Source organism: Crotalus tigris, unplaced genomic scaffold (genome assembly GCF_016545835.1).
Source record: "Crotalus tigris isolate CLP2741 ecotype Arizona unplaced genomic scaffold, ASM1654583v1 scf7180000018053.2689490, whole genome shotgun sequence".
Taxonomy (NCBI): Eukaryota; Metazoa; Chordata; class Lepidosauria; order Squamata; family Viperidae; genus Crotalus; species Crotalus tigris.
In genome coordinates this window covers 551,193-568,577 of record NW_024096796.1, presented here as the reverse complement: position 1 = coordinate 568,577, position 17,385 = coordinate 551,193, and the positions used below count along the sequence as shown (strand labels likewise).

Here is a 17,385-nt window from a genome sequence, read left to right as displayed (position 1 = left end):
TTGGTTGATGGAATGCCATTTTGCCTACTCTTCTCCAGCTTCATGGTCCTCCATGGACTACGTATGGATCTACCAATTATAGGGACAGAACTGGATTCACTGAATAGCTATATCCAGGGCTTTTTTTCTCATAGAATGCCCAGAACGGAGTTCCGGCACCTTTTTTGGATGGAACCTTATAGGGTAGGCAAGGCGGGTTGTATGATGTGTGTGAGTTCGGGCACCTTTTTTTTTTTTTTTTTTACAAAAAAAGCACTGGTTATATCACCTCCTTGCAACAGTGTTTGAAAATGGAACACACTCATTATTGATCTCTTCCTGCAACATCACTTCCATGCCAGCAACTTCCTAGATGAGCAACTTCTGGGACATGAATTTAGAGCTAGACCTGTATTATAGCTTGATTAACAGGTCTGGCTAAAATGTCATGTTTTTCATGGGAATAATTATTATATAGCTAAAGAAGCTGTCCATTGTTTGAATAGGAATATCCCCTTTTCTCCAAATGAATTTTATGTTAAACAAAGCAAACAAGTTTAATGATGAGTTGTAAAACATAGAATCCTATTCAGAAATTATATTTTGCAACTTCACTTAATTTTTTTCCAAATAGATATACCATTTTTATTTTCATCTGTAAGAAATATGATTACAACATTAGCTAACCAAATGCCAAACTAGTGATATCATCTCGCTCTTCTCTCTGAAATCCTTTTATGCATTGCCAGAATTTTTAAGAAAAAAAGATTTTTCACATTATGCATTCTCTCACAAAGGCATGTATAAAATGGCCCCAACTCAATTTTATACTGCACCTGTTTAACTCAGGTTTGTGCCAAATGAAGTGTAATAGAGTAATTTTAATCTAAAATTTCTAACATGGAATATATTTAAACCCTCCAACCTAATTTAAATAGCCTTGGAAGAAGAATGGTAAGAGTCTATTTGAAAAATAAATCCACAAAAGGAAAGCGATGCTTGAAAAATATCTCTGAAGCAAAATGGATATTAAAGTGGTTCACCCTTTCTTCCAACTCTCTGAAGAAGAGAGGGGCATAGAATCTATCTCAACTCCAAATATGTATGCAATAATCACATATAACTATAAACTCAAGCAGAAATTATTCTAATATGTTTAGATAGCATGATGAAATAGTTTGTCTATAAACATTAATATATATCAAGAATTCCACATGTTGTGAAAGAAGTTGGCCAAATCAGAATCCCCTCTCATACAAGGATCTATGTATGTATGTATCATTATATGTGTTGACTAAAGGAACATATGATATATGTGCAGCCACGATATGCATCAGTATTGGAAAGGGTTAGCTGTATAATTCCACAACCCCCCTCCTATGTTCTCTAAAGTTGTATTGGCAAAAGAAGATGTCATCTCCATCTCTCTTTTACCTAAATCCAATTCCAGAAGGATTTGAAATGTTAATGCATCTGCATCCACTCTTTTCCAGGGGAACTATCTCTACAGAACTGATAAATCTATGGAAGCAGATTTAAGAAGATGGGAGTAATTACTAGAATTCTAAAATCCCAGTAATAATATGTAGTTTATATCTGGATGTCTCTATACTGATGGAAAAGAGTGAATTCAATTCTTAATTTTCATTGTATAAAAAAATGCACAATATGCGCTAAAATAGGAGAAAAGTGAGAATAGCTCTCCTCTTACATTGCAGCGCATAAAAAAAATTAAGCTGGACAGCAGATGAATGTAATAATTGCACTGCTGGCTCAGACCTAAAATGGTGAATCCACCATTTCAATACCTCTGAGAAACATAAAAGGAAATTGGTTGAGACCATGGAGAATCTTTCTAACAAAAAAAATGGAGAACACAGAAATGGGTTAATGGTCTGGCAGTAAATGGCAAACTATATAAGAAACCATTTAATATATTAATAATAAAAATAGTTTAGTTTTTAAGAATATCCATGACAACCTTAACCCTTATCCTCTTGATTACACGAAAAAACTTTAAACTACCATAAGATACTTTTAAAATCATCTATATGCCTCTTTAGGTCTCTTTTTTTATACCATCATCTAATGATGGAACAGTGCACTATTCTGAGAAATTTGAGTGATTATGAGTGACATCTCAGTAGGGCAGTCACAGGCAATTTAGGGAGTAAACAGACACATTATACATGCTGAAAACCTCTCAGTGATTGTTTCATCCACAATCGTTACATCCTTTTGGTTTATCTCTATAGATTGGAACATGGGGCACGGTGAGATAGTGGGTTCCAATTCAATTTAGAGGAAAGACTCAGAAGGTAGTGTTACTAATGAAAGATGTATTCCCAACTTCCTGACCATTACTTTGTGGATCATTCCTCAAAGCTTCCATTTTGTTCCTGCCTGTGATTTAATGATCTGCAGGCAAGATTGTCTATTCATAGATGAGGTATCACCAATGTTTGTACTGTAATAACCTGTTCGATAAGATAGTAAAAGTCTTAAGCTATGATGAATATTGACATATGCACCAATCTGTTCTGCTATTTTCCCTCTAAATTCATTTTCTATTTCATTCATTCACTAAAGGTCTCCTGCATAGTGGGGTACCACAAGGCTCTGCCTTAGGCCCAGTACTTTTCAATATCTTCATAAATGACTTAGATGAGGGAATAGAAGGGGAACTCATCAAATTTGCAGATAACACTAAACTGGCAGGAGTAATCAACACCGTGGAACACAAACTCAGGATCCAAAAAGATCTTTACAAACTTGAACAATGGGCCCTATCCAACAAAATAAGTTTAAATGTGGAGAAAAGGAAAGTTTTACATTTAGGCAGGAAAAATCAAAGGTACAAGTACAAATTAGGTGAAACCTGGCTCAAAAACAATAACTGTGAGAGGAACCCTTGGAGTCTAGTGGACGATCACTTGACTATGAGCCAGCAGTATGCAGCAGCAGCCAAAAAGCTAATACAATCCTGGGTTGATAAACAGAGACATAGAATCACGCGAAGCATTAGTACTGCTTTATAAAACCCTAGTAAAACCACAATTTTGGTCACCATATCACAAAAAAGATGTTCAGAGAAGAGCAACTAAGATGATCAAAGGCCTGGAGACTAAAACATACAAGAACAGCTGCAGGACTTGGGTTTGGCTAGTGGCTAGTCTAAAGAAAAGAAGAAATAGGGGAGACATGATAGTAGTATTCCAGTATTTGAGGGGCTGCCACAAAGAAGAGGGAGCCACATTATTCTCTAAAGCACCAGAGGCAGGACAAGAAACAATGGTTGGAAACTGATCAAAGAGAGAAGCAACCTGAAATTAAGGAGAAACTTCCTGACAGTGAGGACAATTATCCAGTGGAACATCTTGCCTTCAGAAATCGTAAGCGCTCCATCACTGATTTTTAAGAAGAGGCTAGACAATCACTTGTGTGAGATGGTATAAGTTCTCCTGTTTGAGTAGGGGCTGGACTAGAAGACCTCCAAGATCCCTTCCTGCTCTATTCTATTATATTCTATTATTATTTTTGTTTAATTTTTGTTTACTGCCAAATTCAACGTGTTGCAAAATTGTGACACTTATAGGAAGTATATGTGGGGAAAATTCTAACAGCATGGTGAAATTGGTTATGAAATAAGTTAAACTGGTAAAATATTTTGATGTTGATTAGAGGTGTTATAGAATATGCAGCTTAGTTTTCTTCCAGCTATTTAGCACAACTGGGTGATCTTGAAAATTAAGCAGGATCAAAACTAGTCAGCATTTGGGTAAAAAAAAAAAAACAGGAAATACTGGGTAATTCTCTACGTTGTAGAAATTTTAAAACTATTTGTTAAAATTATATCTGGAATAATAGAATAATGATGCTATGCATTAAAGAAGTCCTATTATTGAGCAGTATAAATATATAATAAGTAACCATTAAGCATGCTTTAGTGCAGACATGTCAAAGTCGTGATGTCACATGACGTCACACAACATATCGGAGCTTTTTCCCCAGTGCCAGCAATGGGGTGGGTGTGGTTTTGTCGTGACGTGTCTGGCCCGTGGACTGGCAGTTTGCAGGCCTGCTTTAGTGCATAGATGAAGAGAACAATATACATATGCACAGTGGATGGTAAACTCATACAAAGACAGATGCATGTTATTGTCCAGATCACCTAGATCCTAGACCTTCCTCAACAAAACACATTTCAGCTTATGTGTCATTCATCTCCATAAAAGTTACCATCAGACAATTCTGCATGATTGGTGCTGAAACACCTTTTGTGTTTCAGGCATCAACTTGTATTTTATAAACCAAACTGCTACCCAGGAAATATACACTATTGAATATAGTACAGTATTTTTCATGTTTGAAATGTGAGCATAAAATACTAGAACATATAAAGTTGATTTTGCACAACATATTTACTTTGGTTAAGGATAGAACATATTTAATTTGGTTATGGAAATAATCTATTTTCTGTATTTGCACAATACATTGAATAATAAGCTAAATTGGCCGGGTTGCACAAAAATGGTGAGCCACAAATAACTACAGTAAGGTTAAAAGTTATCAAACTAAACATATTGTGTAAATCCAGCCATTGAGAAAAATATTATAAATCTCTCTTTCCCCCTTTTCTTTCTATACATTCTACAGCAGTGCAATAATAGGCTCTAATTGCTACGTTACCTTCTGTTTTTTACAATATCATTTGTCTGCAGCAGGTAGATCTGCACAGAAACAATATTTTAAAATTAATTATGTTTATTCATAAGTGCATTCCTGCTGCAAACAGCTTGGCTGGCTGTGAGTTTAGCTTCCCTTCCTTCCAGGTAGCCAGAACAAATTATTTTGTCAAGTCCACTTAAGTTCCCCTATAAATTCCCATTTACAAGTGAATTTCATCTGTGAATACTCATTCTGTATTCATTTTATGAACTTCTAGCAAATTCCAGTTTTATCCCTCTTAGTCAGTTTCACAGCAGGGAAAGAAAACTTCTAGATTTATAGAAGTTAGTCCTCGACTTATGACAATTGAGCCCAAAATTTCCATTGCTAAGGCAGTTGTTAAGTGAGTTTTGACCCATTTTATGACCTTTCTTGCCGGAGTTGTTAAGTGAGTCACTGCAGTTGTTAAGTTAGTAACGTGCTTGTTAAGTGAATCTGCCTTCCCCATTGTTTTTGCTTGTCAGAAAATTACAAAAGGGGATCACATGACCCTGGGACACTGCAGCCCCCACAAATAGCCTTTCTCCAAGGGAGATGGGCAGTTAAGAAATATAAAATATAAATAAAATAAATACATACCAGTGGCCAATTGTCCAAATTTTGATCACATGACCACAGAGATGCTGCAACAGTCATGTGAAAAACAGTCATAAGTCAAGTTTTTCAGTGCCATTGTAACTTAGAATGGTCAGTAAATGAATGGTTGTAAGTTGACGATTATCTGTATGCATCTTCCAGCGTTATCCTGCACATTTTTGAGGAAGAATGAATAATATCAGAAAGATGGGTTGGCGTATGCAACTTTTATTTTATTAGCTCTTTTATTCTTAATGGCAAAAACTATTTTGGCAAGTACTACCTTACTTTGCCAAGCACTACTTTCAGTTCCAGGTCCAGTTCTGGGCACTGCAGTCTATGATGGACTAGGAACAAGTTCAGAGGATACCTACTAAGATCAGAAGACCGGAAATTAAGTCCTAGGAGGAATAGTTAAATGAACTGGGTACATTTAGCCTATCTAAGTTGCAATCCTTAGCTATCCAAAGTGTTTTTGAATAGAGCAGACAGAAGACTTATTCTTTGTCACTCTGAAGGACCAGACCCAAACCAATGGTTTGAAACCATAAGGAAATAGATTTGGATTTGGAATGTACTCATAGTAAAAGCTTTCAACCAGTGGAATAGCATATTGTCAAATTTATGTGCTGTCCATCTCAGAGTTCAAGGCAACTCTGAGTAGTTGCCTGGTAAAGTGTTTAGTAGATGTTCTTCTCCAGTGGACATCTTCAAAGAAAGGCTGAAAAGCCAACATTGTGTAGTGAATTAAGGAAGCTGGACTTGAAAGGACTCTAAGGTCCTTTCAAGGTGGATGAATATTCCCCTACCATCTGCTCACCCCTATGTTACATTGGCTGTCCTTGCTAATTCTTATCTTGATCTCCTGTCTCTATTGGCTAGTTCCTAGTCACAAAGCTAACATTTTGTACACCTTGAGGGTGTAAGGTACAGCTATAGATAACTTAAGCTTTGTCTTACTTATTGCCTAGATTAAGATGGGATAAGAGAAAAAATAAGTCTTACCATTGAATGATTTGCCATGGCTAGTTGCAAATGGGGCATTGATTATGATTTGTAGTTGTTTCAGTGAATCCCAGTCCTATAAAATTGTGCATCAGATTCAGGGTTTTGTGCTAGTTCTGCATGTCGATGACCATTCCCCAAGTGATAATATCTGTGGCTATTACGGCTCTTTTCCCATAGATAGATGTTATCTGTAGTAGGTTCAATGGTTCTTTTAAAAAACTGAGTGAATCTATTAGAACTGATGTCTTGGATTCACTTTTTGTCCTCTTGACAGCTCCAGATTTAATCAGATTTGTGATTCTTATGGTTCTTTTTTTCCATGCTGGGTTCCATGTAAAATAGACAAATCTATTTTGGCTCCATGTTTCCCCACGTGATGCCAACAATGATAAGGAATCCCAAACCATTATGGCCCATTCTTTACAGATAAATGTATTCTGTACTTTGAAAGTTAGCTGAGATGGATTCACTCTGGGAAATGACAATACAGTACCATAGTGCTGGAAGCTAGCAATTTGCTTCCGATATTTTTATTTTATTGAAAGTAAACATCAATTCAGTTCGGGGAGGAAAACTGGCGGGGCTCAGAAAGCTCCCTGACTAGCTCCCGCGCTAACCTGCGAGCAACCTCTGAGGAGACCTTTGGACCTATCCGGATTGTTTCGAAAAGCAGCTATTCAGGGAAAGAGTCCCACTTCGGCGGAAGAAGTGGGTGCCTGGGAGCTGTACAAGTACAAGGAAAGGAAAAGTGTGAGGGGGCGGCGGCTGCCTCTTTCCCCCCGCCACCGATCTCTCTCTCTCTCTCTCTCTCCCTTCCCCTTTTCCCCTCCTGCGCAGGCTGCTCCCTTCCTACCCCGGTTACCGTGGCAACCGCCCGGACTTCCCCGGTCTCACGTCTTCTGCGGAATCGCTCGGCGGCGGCGGCAGCAGCAGCAGCAGCAGCAGCAGCAGCCGTCCGCTGCCGGAATCGCTCCTGCTGCCGCTGCCCTCCTCACCGCCTCGCATGGAGCTGCTGGCTGCCGCGCTCAGCGCCGCCTGCGCCTTGGACCACGAAGGATCCGCCGAGAGCGTGGCCGCAGCCCGCCCAGCTGACAGGTGAGGGATTAAAAAAAGTGGGGATGAGTTCGCGCGTCCTCCGCGGGGGCGCCCCTTCCGCCCCAGCCACCACACGCGACGCCGCTCGCTTCTTCCACTCCGGAGCGCCAACTCCGGCTGCGGCGCCTTTCCTGGGAAAAGCTGCCGAAGTTCAGTTTGCTTTCGGGTCCGGCTAATTCCCGCAGGGAAAGGGGAGGCTCTGCCGCCCCGAGCCAGCTGGCTTACGCCGGGTCTCCTGCTTAGACTCTCCCCGACCCCTGGTTCTCTGGCTAAGCCCCCAAAGGGCGCACAAGAGTTAACTCCGCCGTCTATGGAGCTTCGCCCCCGCTTGGCTACCTTCCCTCCTTTTTCGTTTGCCCGCGTCTAGCGCGATGGTTTCCTCCACGAAAGAATCCCCGAGTCCTCTTCCTGCCCCGGGGACTTCTAGTTAAGGAGAGCTAATATCTCTTAACAGGTAGAGTCAAGGAAGGGCAGCCGGGAGGGGAATGGCTGAAGCTCCGGTCAACTGACTCTGATTTGCTATAATTCCGCAAGCACTTACAGCGCGGCTAGTCCCTGCCTTGAGAAAGCGGGGAATCCGGGCAAAGGCTGGGAACGGCTCGAAAGAGGCACTGAAGCTCAAACGGCGTTGCTTCCCCCCCCCTCTCTCTGTCTACCAAAGCGAATCCCCCTCCATGGCGGGGCCAACTTCTTTTCCGGAAGAGACCCCTGAGCAGACTGACTGCCCGGCTGCTTTCCCCGAAGCTCTGCAGATGATTCACCCCATGACCGCAGACTCTTGGAAGAACTTCATTGAGCAAATAGGTAAGGGGACTCTTCTACTGCAGTCCTCAGAGCTGCAAGCTGCGTTGGAGCGGGCAGGCGTATTTAGAGACCCCCGTGCTTGTCCTGTTTGAGAAAAGCAGTTTAAGGGAAAATATCATGAAGAACGAGGAAGTAGGAATTGATAACATTTGGTTACAGGGGAGTCCACTGGGAGGGGCTTCTATTTATTTGCTTGCTTGTTTATATTTAGCATGTGGCATCTACAGAAGTCATGCAATATTAATTTATATCCAAAACTAATAAGGGAAGGGTTCAAAAAAGTCGAGTTGCTGGCCACCACAAAAAAGGGGTGGGGCCATGATTGCATGATTGCAGCTGCCATCTTGCCTTTTTTTGACCCCTGTCCCTGCAGCTCTCCCCACACATACACTTTGAATTGTTCCAGTTTTGTGCTGTCACAAATTTGTGCAGATAAAAGTTTGGATGCTTTTTTGGATGAAGATGAGGGGAAATTGATTCTGGATGACTGTTTTGGAGCAGAACACATGCAGAGAAGAGAAGCCCAAAATTGAATTTTGAATGGCTGAAGATAATTAATTTGTATTATTAATATGCAGCAGAAACACATCAATAATAATATAAAACACTTTAAATATATGCTTCCCTTTACACCTGTGTTTCTCAAGCTTGACAATTTTAAGGCATGTGGACTTCAACTCCCAGAATTCCACAGCCAGCAATGCTGGCTGTGGAATTCTGGGAGTTGAAGTCCACATGCCTTAAAATTGTCAAGCTTGAGAAACACTGACAAAGTATATTAACTTCATTCATATCTAACTTCACCTTCAAGCACGAAATAATTGAGGACTATCTCCCATCTTTCACTATTCAGTGCCCACGTTAATGCTAAACAAAATCTTAATTATTAAGTCAATTTTCAACAAGTATTGAAAATATGTTTTTAAAAAAATGTAGTTCAAGGGACATTATGTTTCATTCCATATCATAAGATGTCTAAAAGCAATTTCTCTTTCTCAGTTACGTGTGGGAAGCTAGCATGGTCTCCAAGATACAGTTGTCCTGCTGCTATTTTAATCTCACTTTGACTAGTGTTCCAAAAACAAAGTGCTTGCAGTATATACTTTGAAAGAAAGTATAGTTTGAAAGAAAACCATTTTTATGGTGACTTTCCCGTGACAAATTATTCATGTTTCTAAATATGGTTATGTTGTACGTACAGTATTAGTGCTATGCCTTGATCCATACAAGTACAGTAACTTCTGAATGAATGCTTACAACTTCAAATAAAATATAAAGCCTTATTAAAATATGTATTTAAATACACAATGTTAATTCAACACTTTATAAAATAAAATAAAAATTATTTAAGCATTGCTAAATTTTAAAATGAAAGGAACTTCACAAAAACCTAGCACAAATTCAAATGACTTCAGAATGAGTGCTTTTAGACTCTTGTAACTGACATTTTGATTTGTTTGAAACAGTATTTATATTGTGAGGGACATAATTTCTGCAATTTCTAAGAAAGATGAAAATGGATGACAATGATGCATGTTTTATTTGCATTTCATGTTTTCAGTGATCTTTGTGTTAATTGTGAAAGGATTCTGATATTTCTGCAGTATTTCATAACATACACAAGACTAGTCCTATATTATAAATTAAATTTGAAGGCATTAAGCATGTAGTAAAACTTGTATTGATTGCCTATGATAGATTTTTATGTAGTTTTGGCTTATTTAAATAGTAATGTTTCATTTTGGCTTTTCAATGTGGTGATTTTCTTGCACTTTTTTCATATTTTGCTCTGATGAGCAGAAAAACAAATAATATTAATGAATTTCTTTATACCTTTGGAATTGTGAGATCTTAAAAAGTTTTCATTATATAATTTTTCTTCAGCCATGTGTTTGTGTAATTCTAGGTCAGATTACATGTGAATTTGATAGATGGAAACAAAATACTGTTGTGTTTTTCCTATTATGTTATTTACATAATTCCATTAACCAGTTTATGGAGAGAGGAAGTCTCATCCCTAGTCCTATTCTGTGCCAAGAAAATAAGTTTTCTTTTATATAAGAGTAAGAATGGTGCAATCAGAGATGTAATTACAAAGAATAAAATTGTAATTTTATTGGAAATCAAGCAGAAGTAAAGTAGTTTTGGATGTTGGTGTGTATTGCTTGGTTACAGTTACAAATCCTTTGAAAGAGAGAGGAGGATTGTTTGGAAATATTCTAATCCTAATTCAAAATACTTAATGGAAAATGGTGCACCAAATTCTATTCCTCAAATCAAATGTTATAAGCTTATTTCTGTTTTATCTGCTGTCTTTCACGCATGCACATACTGAAATGGGGTTCATATAATATTCCAAGCTGTAATTTTTATTTCTTTTCTCTCTGTGTTTCTTGCAAACCCAACCATGTTTTATTCAATAAAGCATGGTATCAGTATATTAACTCCAGACTGTTTATGGAGATTCTCAGTCATCCAGGTCATAGTTGTCCCAAAGATGCTTTTTCATGAGGCAACCAGGCTTTCTTATTTTTCTTTGAAGACGTTTCACTTTTCATCCAAGAAGCTTCTTCAGCTCTGACTGGATAGTGGGGAATGGAAGGGTGTATACTCCTTGCAGACAGCTAGTTATTTGCATTTTTTTAGAGAGTCATTGAGACCACCTGGAGGTTTATCTGTGTTGTCAGGGTCACCTGAGTAGTGCAAATGAGTGTGGAGCCTTCTTGGAACTGTTGAAAGGACTGTGTTGAAAGGACTCAAAGAGGCCATCAATGTCAAAATTGAACAGTCCCTCTCAACACAGTCTTTTCAATAGCCATCAAAACCTAGGTCATATCTGTGATGTGATAACTGCTGGAATTATTAACTGGACAGTTTGGACAAAAAAAAACAGGAAAACTAGTGATTATTTACTATGCATTACAACTTCATAGTAATATTGATAGATTATACCTGCCTTGCAGAAATGGAGGCAAAGATTTACTTCAAGTCAAACATACAGTTGAAGAACAGCATGCATTGGCTGATTATGTAAAAAACAAAAGATGAATATTGAAATAATATAACAAAGAACAGAATGCTGGCAAGGAAAAGCATTACATAGTCAATTTCTGCAAAAGATTGAGGGAAAGTGGATAAAGATAACACCTGGTAAATGGAACATTAAGAAAGAAGAAATGGAAGACTTGATTTTGGCTGTTCAAGAGCAAGTTATTCAAAATAATTGAATCAAAGCCAGAATTGAAAAAATCATCAAATCATTCAAAGTGCAGATTGTCCAAAGAAGCAGAAGATCTCACAAGCTGATTATTAATAACAATATAACAAATACAGACATCAAAATGATTTACTGGAACATCTGTAAAAATTATCATGTGTCAGTAAAGAAAAACTGGTGGCAACATAGAGTTGAAAAAATAGCCAAAACCGAGCAAGTTAAAATATCATGTGATTTATGAATACAAACCGATAAACTCTTGGCCAATAACACACCAGATTTAACTGTGGTTGAAAATCAGAAAGTGCAGGTAATCAATGTGGCAATACCAAGGGGTGGTAGAATAGAAAATAAGAACTGGAGAAGATCACAAAGTATTAAGATAAGGAAAATGGAAGTTGAAAGATTATGGCATAAATTGGCTGTAGAGGTTCCAGTGGTTATCAGCACATTGAATGCTATACCAAAAAATCTTGGATGACACTTAAAACATTTGCAAATTGACAAAATTTCTCTTAGTCAATTACAAAAGTCCACACTGCTTGGATTTGCACATATACAAACTAATATATCATGATATCCTAGGTTCTTGGGAAGAACTCAATGTGTGTGAAGACCAACACCAACCAAAGAACTGGCAGCTGTAATTTCACATTGTTGTGTATATAATAACAGTTTATTAGATTTATATGCCACCTGACTGCCAATGATTCTGACCAGTTTACAAATTGTTAAAAACATTTAAAAACAAGGAACAATTTAAAAAACAAAAACAACACAAACCAAAGGAAAAGAGATGGCAGAAAAAATAAATCCAGATGAATAACGAGAGTTGGAAGGGACCTTAAAGGTCTTTTAGTCTACCCCCCTCCCCCCGCTCAGGCAGGAAACCCTATACCATTTCAGACAAATGGCTGTCCAATCCCTTCTTAAAAACCTCCAGTGTTGGAGCATTCACAACCTCTGGAGGCAAACTGTTCCACTGATTAATTGTTCTCACTGTCAGGAAATTTCTTTTTAGTCCTTGATTAGTTTCCATCCATTGCTTCTTGTCCTGCCTTAATTCCCTCTTCTTTATGGATACCACTGAGATATTGGAACACAGCTATCATGTCACCCTAGCCTTCTTTTCATTAAATTAGACATACCCAATTCCAGCAACCATTCTTTATATGTTTTAGCCTCCAGTCCCCTAATTTGTTGCTCTTCTCTGCACTCTTTCTAGAGTCTCAACAACTTTTTTATATCATGGTGACCAAAACTGGATGCAGCATTCCTGTTCTGGCCCATAGAGCTCTATGACCCATATAGCTCTATGACCCAGCTCTATGTTGGAAGGTCTGGCAGTTATTGGGTTAAATGCTAGGTATGTAGATGGGTCAGTGGGAGGAGTTCCAAAGGTCTTGGGGAGACTTCCTGGACACAAGCCACTTGGGAATCTCTTTGTCTGTAAGAAGCATGGACCATAGAAGGTCTCCCTATAAACATAAAGATGGTGTAAAGAGCAACACATTCTTACCTAAGGAAAAGATCTGAAAGATGAACAACCAATGTATTCCCAGCAGCACCAATCTCAACATGAACGCAAGTAATCTTTCTCATTAAAATATATTTGTTTGTTATAAGATCGTTTCTTTTGAGTTAACTATCTGACTGGATTTGAAATATAACACTTTTGAATTTGGGTCAGTATAGTAAGAAGATTTTGCTCTTTATACCACCTAATTGTGGCCTTTCCAAAGCATTATAAAGTGGTATTAACACTTCACATGATCTTGATTCTATCCCTCTGTTAATGCAGCCTAGAACTCTGTTGGCTTTTTTTTGGCAGCTGCAGCACACTGCTGGCTCATTTTTAAGTGATTGTCCATTTGGAACTCCAAAATCCTTCTCACAGTTATTACTAGGTACCACCTATTATACCTGTGCATTTGGTTTTTCTTGCCTAAATGTAGAACCTTACTTTTCTCACAATTGAATTTCATTTTGTTAGATAGCACCCAATGTCTGTCAAGATCTTTTGTATCTTAAGCTTGTCTTCTGGAGCGTTGGCTATTCCTGCCAGCTTGGTGTCGTCTGCAGATTTGATGATTTCCCCATTTATCCCTCATCGAAATCATTGATGAAGATGTTGAAGAGTATTGGGCCTATAACAGAGCCTTGGGGTACCCCACTGTGTATTTCCCTCCATGTAGATAAAATCAAGGTTACAAAGTGTTAAACAGTTAAAATAAAAATAGAATAAAAGAAAATAAAATAATTTTTTTTACTTTGGGAGGAACTTTTTACAGCCTTTGCTGCCTGTCCACTACCTTGGCTCCACCTCCATGTAGATGTAGTTCCATTGATGACTACATGTTGACTGCGGTTGGTCAGCCAGTTACGATTCCATCTGGTGGTGATGCTGTCTAACCCACATTTTTCTATCTTATCAAGTAGTAGGTTGTGGTCTACTTTACCAAATGCCTTACTGAAGTCCAAGAAAATTATATCCACAGCATTCCTCTGGTCCACTAATTTTATCACTTTGTCAAAGAATGCAATAAGATTTGTCTGGCACAATCTGTTTTTGACAAACCCATTTGGCTTTTGGTTATGACTTTGTTTGCTTCTAGGTGTTCACTGAGTTGTTGCTTGATTATCTTTTCCAGAATCTTCCCAGGCTGATAGGTCTTTAGTTTCCTGAATCTATTTTTTTTTCTTTTTTGAAGAATAAAGAAAAAAGCTTATCTGTTGCTCCCAGCTAAAGATGGCTTCACCCACCCCCAAACACACACATTTCAGAGAGCAGTTAATGATTTTCTTGCCTTGGTGAAATTGTTGGAGGAAGAGGGAAAACAAAAATTTACTAAGAGAAAACCTGTAAATCATTGCTCTGAAACTATCTCACATATTAAATTGCCTAAGAATGAGTGCCCAGTCTTGTAGCTGAGACATATTAAAGGCTGACTATGTGTATCAGTATAAACCCTGATACACTTTCCTCCAGTCTCAGAGATAAAGGAAGAGTAAATTGATATGGCCATAAGGAGGAGCCCATAGTCTCAATAGTCCATAGAAGTAATCAGTAGTACACTACCCTACAATTATCTCAAATTGCATTGTCTTTTTATATGGTGCCTACAATTTGATTAGCTCCAATTCTGGATTTGTCTCAGGAGGGAATATTCTGAAACATCTTCATTTCACATGCAACATGGGGTTATTAAGTAACAGATTATGCATTCTGTGACTTTCTAGGTTTGTTGTATCAAGAATATCGGGATAAATCCACACGTCATGAGATTGAAACCAGGCGGCTGCAGGACTCCCAGACAGATACTGAAGAAAGCTCAACTACTGAAGAGTCACCAATAGAAACTGAAACTGCAAATGTGTTAGAAAACAAAACTGTCCCCCAGATTAACTTGCTCAGGAATTCCACATCAAGGTTCAATTTATGGCAAGATCTTCCAGAAGTCAGAAGCAGTGGTGTTTTGAATATTCTCCAGCCAGATGAAGTCAAGCTTCAAGAGGTAATATCAACTGAAGGGGAGGAGATAGAAAGGGGAAACACTCTTGATATTTCATGGAAATAATTATTGGTTGACTGATTTATGCCAGTTACAAATATTTAAGATTACTGTATGTTTACTGCTTTATGTAATTTTGAACTAATTTCATCTTGTTTTTGCTAAATTAAAGAACATTCTGATCCTACTCAGCTTTGGCTCTAGCTGTTCCATCAAGAGTGAGCTGCTAGTGAATAAGTAACATCAGCGTGTAGAGGTCATAATCCAGGCTCAGGTTGTTTAAAAGAGAAAAATGTGCTAATAAAAGAAGGGTTTATTGGGATGGATTGACAAATTCAGTAGTAGATGTCATTGAAGGTCATTCTCCCCAAAGCATTTTAAAATCTTGAATGTTATATTGTTGATCTTTCAACTAAAATATATAACTTATTACTAAAATGCTGATCCATTGGCATTACATACCTTCCTATTTTGCAAAGAAGTTTTAGGGAACCCAGAAAATTGTAGCAATCAGAACCTGAGTAGATTGATAGAAAGCAACATTATGATTTATTTATAAAAACAATAAAGGCGGGATAAAAAAAAATAAACACTTTTGGAATTGTTGATTCCAGTAGAGCAGGAATCCATGGCCTATTATCACATCATGGCCTATTCATAACCAGGCCATGCCAGCAGCAGGCTGGTGCACATGCATATTCACTCGCATGCATGTGTGTTCTGGCACACTGTTCACGCAACCCAGTTCCCTTCTCCCCCCCCCCTGCAAGCTGGGCCGTCAAGCTGCAAAGGTTGGGGACTACTGCCGTAGAGAAATTAGGGACACCAGTGTTAGAAAACCATCTCTAGAAGTTGAATATAATATATTCTAAAATCATTGATTGTTGTACAGTGGATTTTATGAATCATTGTTCTTTCTTAGCATGATCTTTTTACTTTCTTGCCCAAATTCATTCATAGCTTTAGTGTAACAAAGTCTTGGAATATGATTATTGAGCTCTGAATTGCACATCATGAGAGTCTCTACCATTGTGATTAATATATATCAGCACATTTTTTAAACAATATTTTATTAAATTTTATAAAGAGAAGGGAAGAGAAGGATCGATATAGATAGTGGGCGGGGTTCAGGAAAGGAGTTGGGATAGGGGTAGGTACAATAATGGGGTTGCCCCCAATGACATCCCAAGCTTTAGCAAACAAACTATCGTCTGGATACAAGTATTCAGTGGGAATAGTTAATATAATAATAAGTAGCTGTAGTCAACAAAAATAGCAATAATTATAGAGCATGTCAGATAATCAATAAACATCAATCATCTTAGTAAATTTCACAATCATTTTTCACTAAATCTTTTTGCTAACCATTGATAAAAGTTTTCCCATGTTTTAAAATAAACTTTCTTTCTCTTTAATCTCTAGGGTTAGTCTGTCCATTTCTGCACGTTCTAAAATTTTCCTAATTATGATCTCATCAGATGGTACATTTTCATTTTTCCAGTATTGGGCAAATGCTATTCTCGCAGCTGTCCATATATGTAATATTAAATACTCATTCTCTTTCCCATAGTTAGATCCTAGTATTCCTAACAAAAAAAATTCTGGCTTAAATTCTATCTATATTTTAGTATCTTTTCCAGCCATATATGAATCGTAGACCAAAATTTCTTTGCACTAGGACATACCCACCAGATATGGTAATAGGTATCTGGCTTTTGTTATTCGAAACTTTTTAAAACATTTTTGCTAGCCTTACTGGTGTCATGTGCCATCTGTAAAACATTTTATATAGGTTTTCTTTACATGAAGCTGCTTTAGTCAGTTTAATATTTCTGTCCCATATCTTTTGCCAAAGTTCTAAGTCTATAGAATATCCAAAGTTTTTTGCCCAAACTATCATTGTCTCTTTTACTTGTTCTTCTTCCATCTTCCATTTTAGCAGAAATTTATAAAGTTTCTTAATCAAATTTTCATCTGTTTTCAAGAGTATTTGGTCAAATTCTATCTGTTCTTTATAAAATCCCATTGTCTTTAGATCTTTCTCATATCTTGTGTGGATTTGTAGGTAAGGCCACCCAAATTTAATTAATTACGACAAACTCGTTACTTATAAAGACATTTTGGATAAGGACAGAAAACTTAAAGTCAGGCAAGATCTACAACAACAAGGTATTGATAAGTCAATACCTTGTTGTTGTAGATCTTGCCTGACTTTAAGTTTTCTGTCCTTATCCAAAATGTCTTTATAAGTAACGAGTTTGTCGTAATTAATTAAATTTGGGTAAGCAAAAGCTTCCATTGTTGAAAGCCACTCTGGTATTTTAATATAATTTTTTTGTTTTATTCTCTCCCATTCTAAAAGCAGTACATTCCTTATAGCATGGTTTTGAAAATATCTGTGTATTTTATTTTTCCCATACCACAGAAAGGCATGCCAACCCAATTGTAGGTCATGTTCCCCTAGGA

At 37.7% G+C, this 17,385-nt stretch overlaps 1 protein-coding gene across 3 annotated transcripts in view; it reads left to right on the top strand.

Annotated features, from left to right (window-relative positions):
- The window catches only part of NGEF (neuronal guanine nucleotide exchange factor), a 76,984-nt gene that overhangs the window by 22,612 nt on the left and 36,987 nt on the right, over positions 1-17,385 (top strand). For all 3 annotated transcript variants that reach the window (XM_039347100.1, XM_039347099.1, XM_039347101.1), the window contains 3 exons: positions 7,129-7,386; positions 8,048-8,190; positions 14,648-14,922. In XM_039347100.1, the coding sequence (XP_039203034.1) occupies positions 7,129-7,386; positions 8,048-8,190; positions 14,648-14,922 (676 nt within the window). The remainder of the gene's footprint in view (positions 1-7,128; positions 7,387-8,047; positions 8,191-14,647; positions 14,923-17,385) is intronic.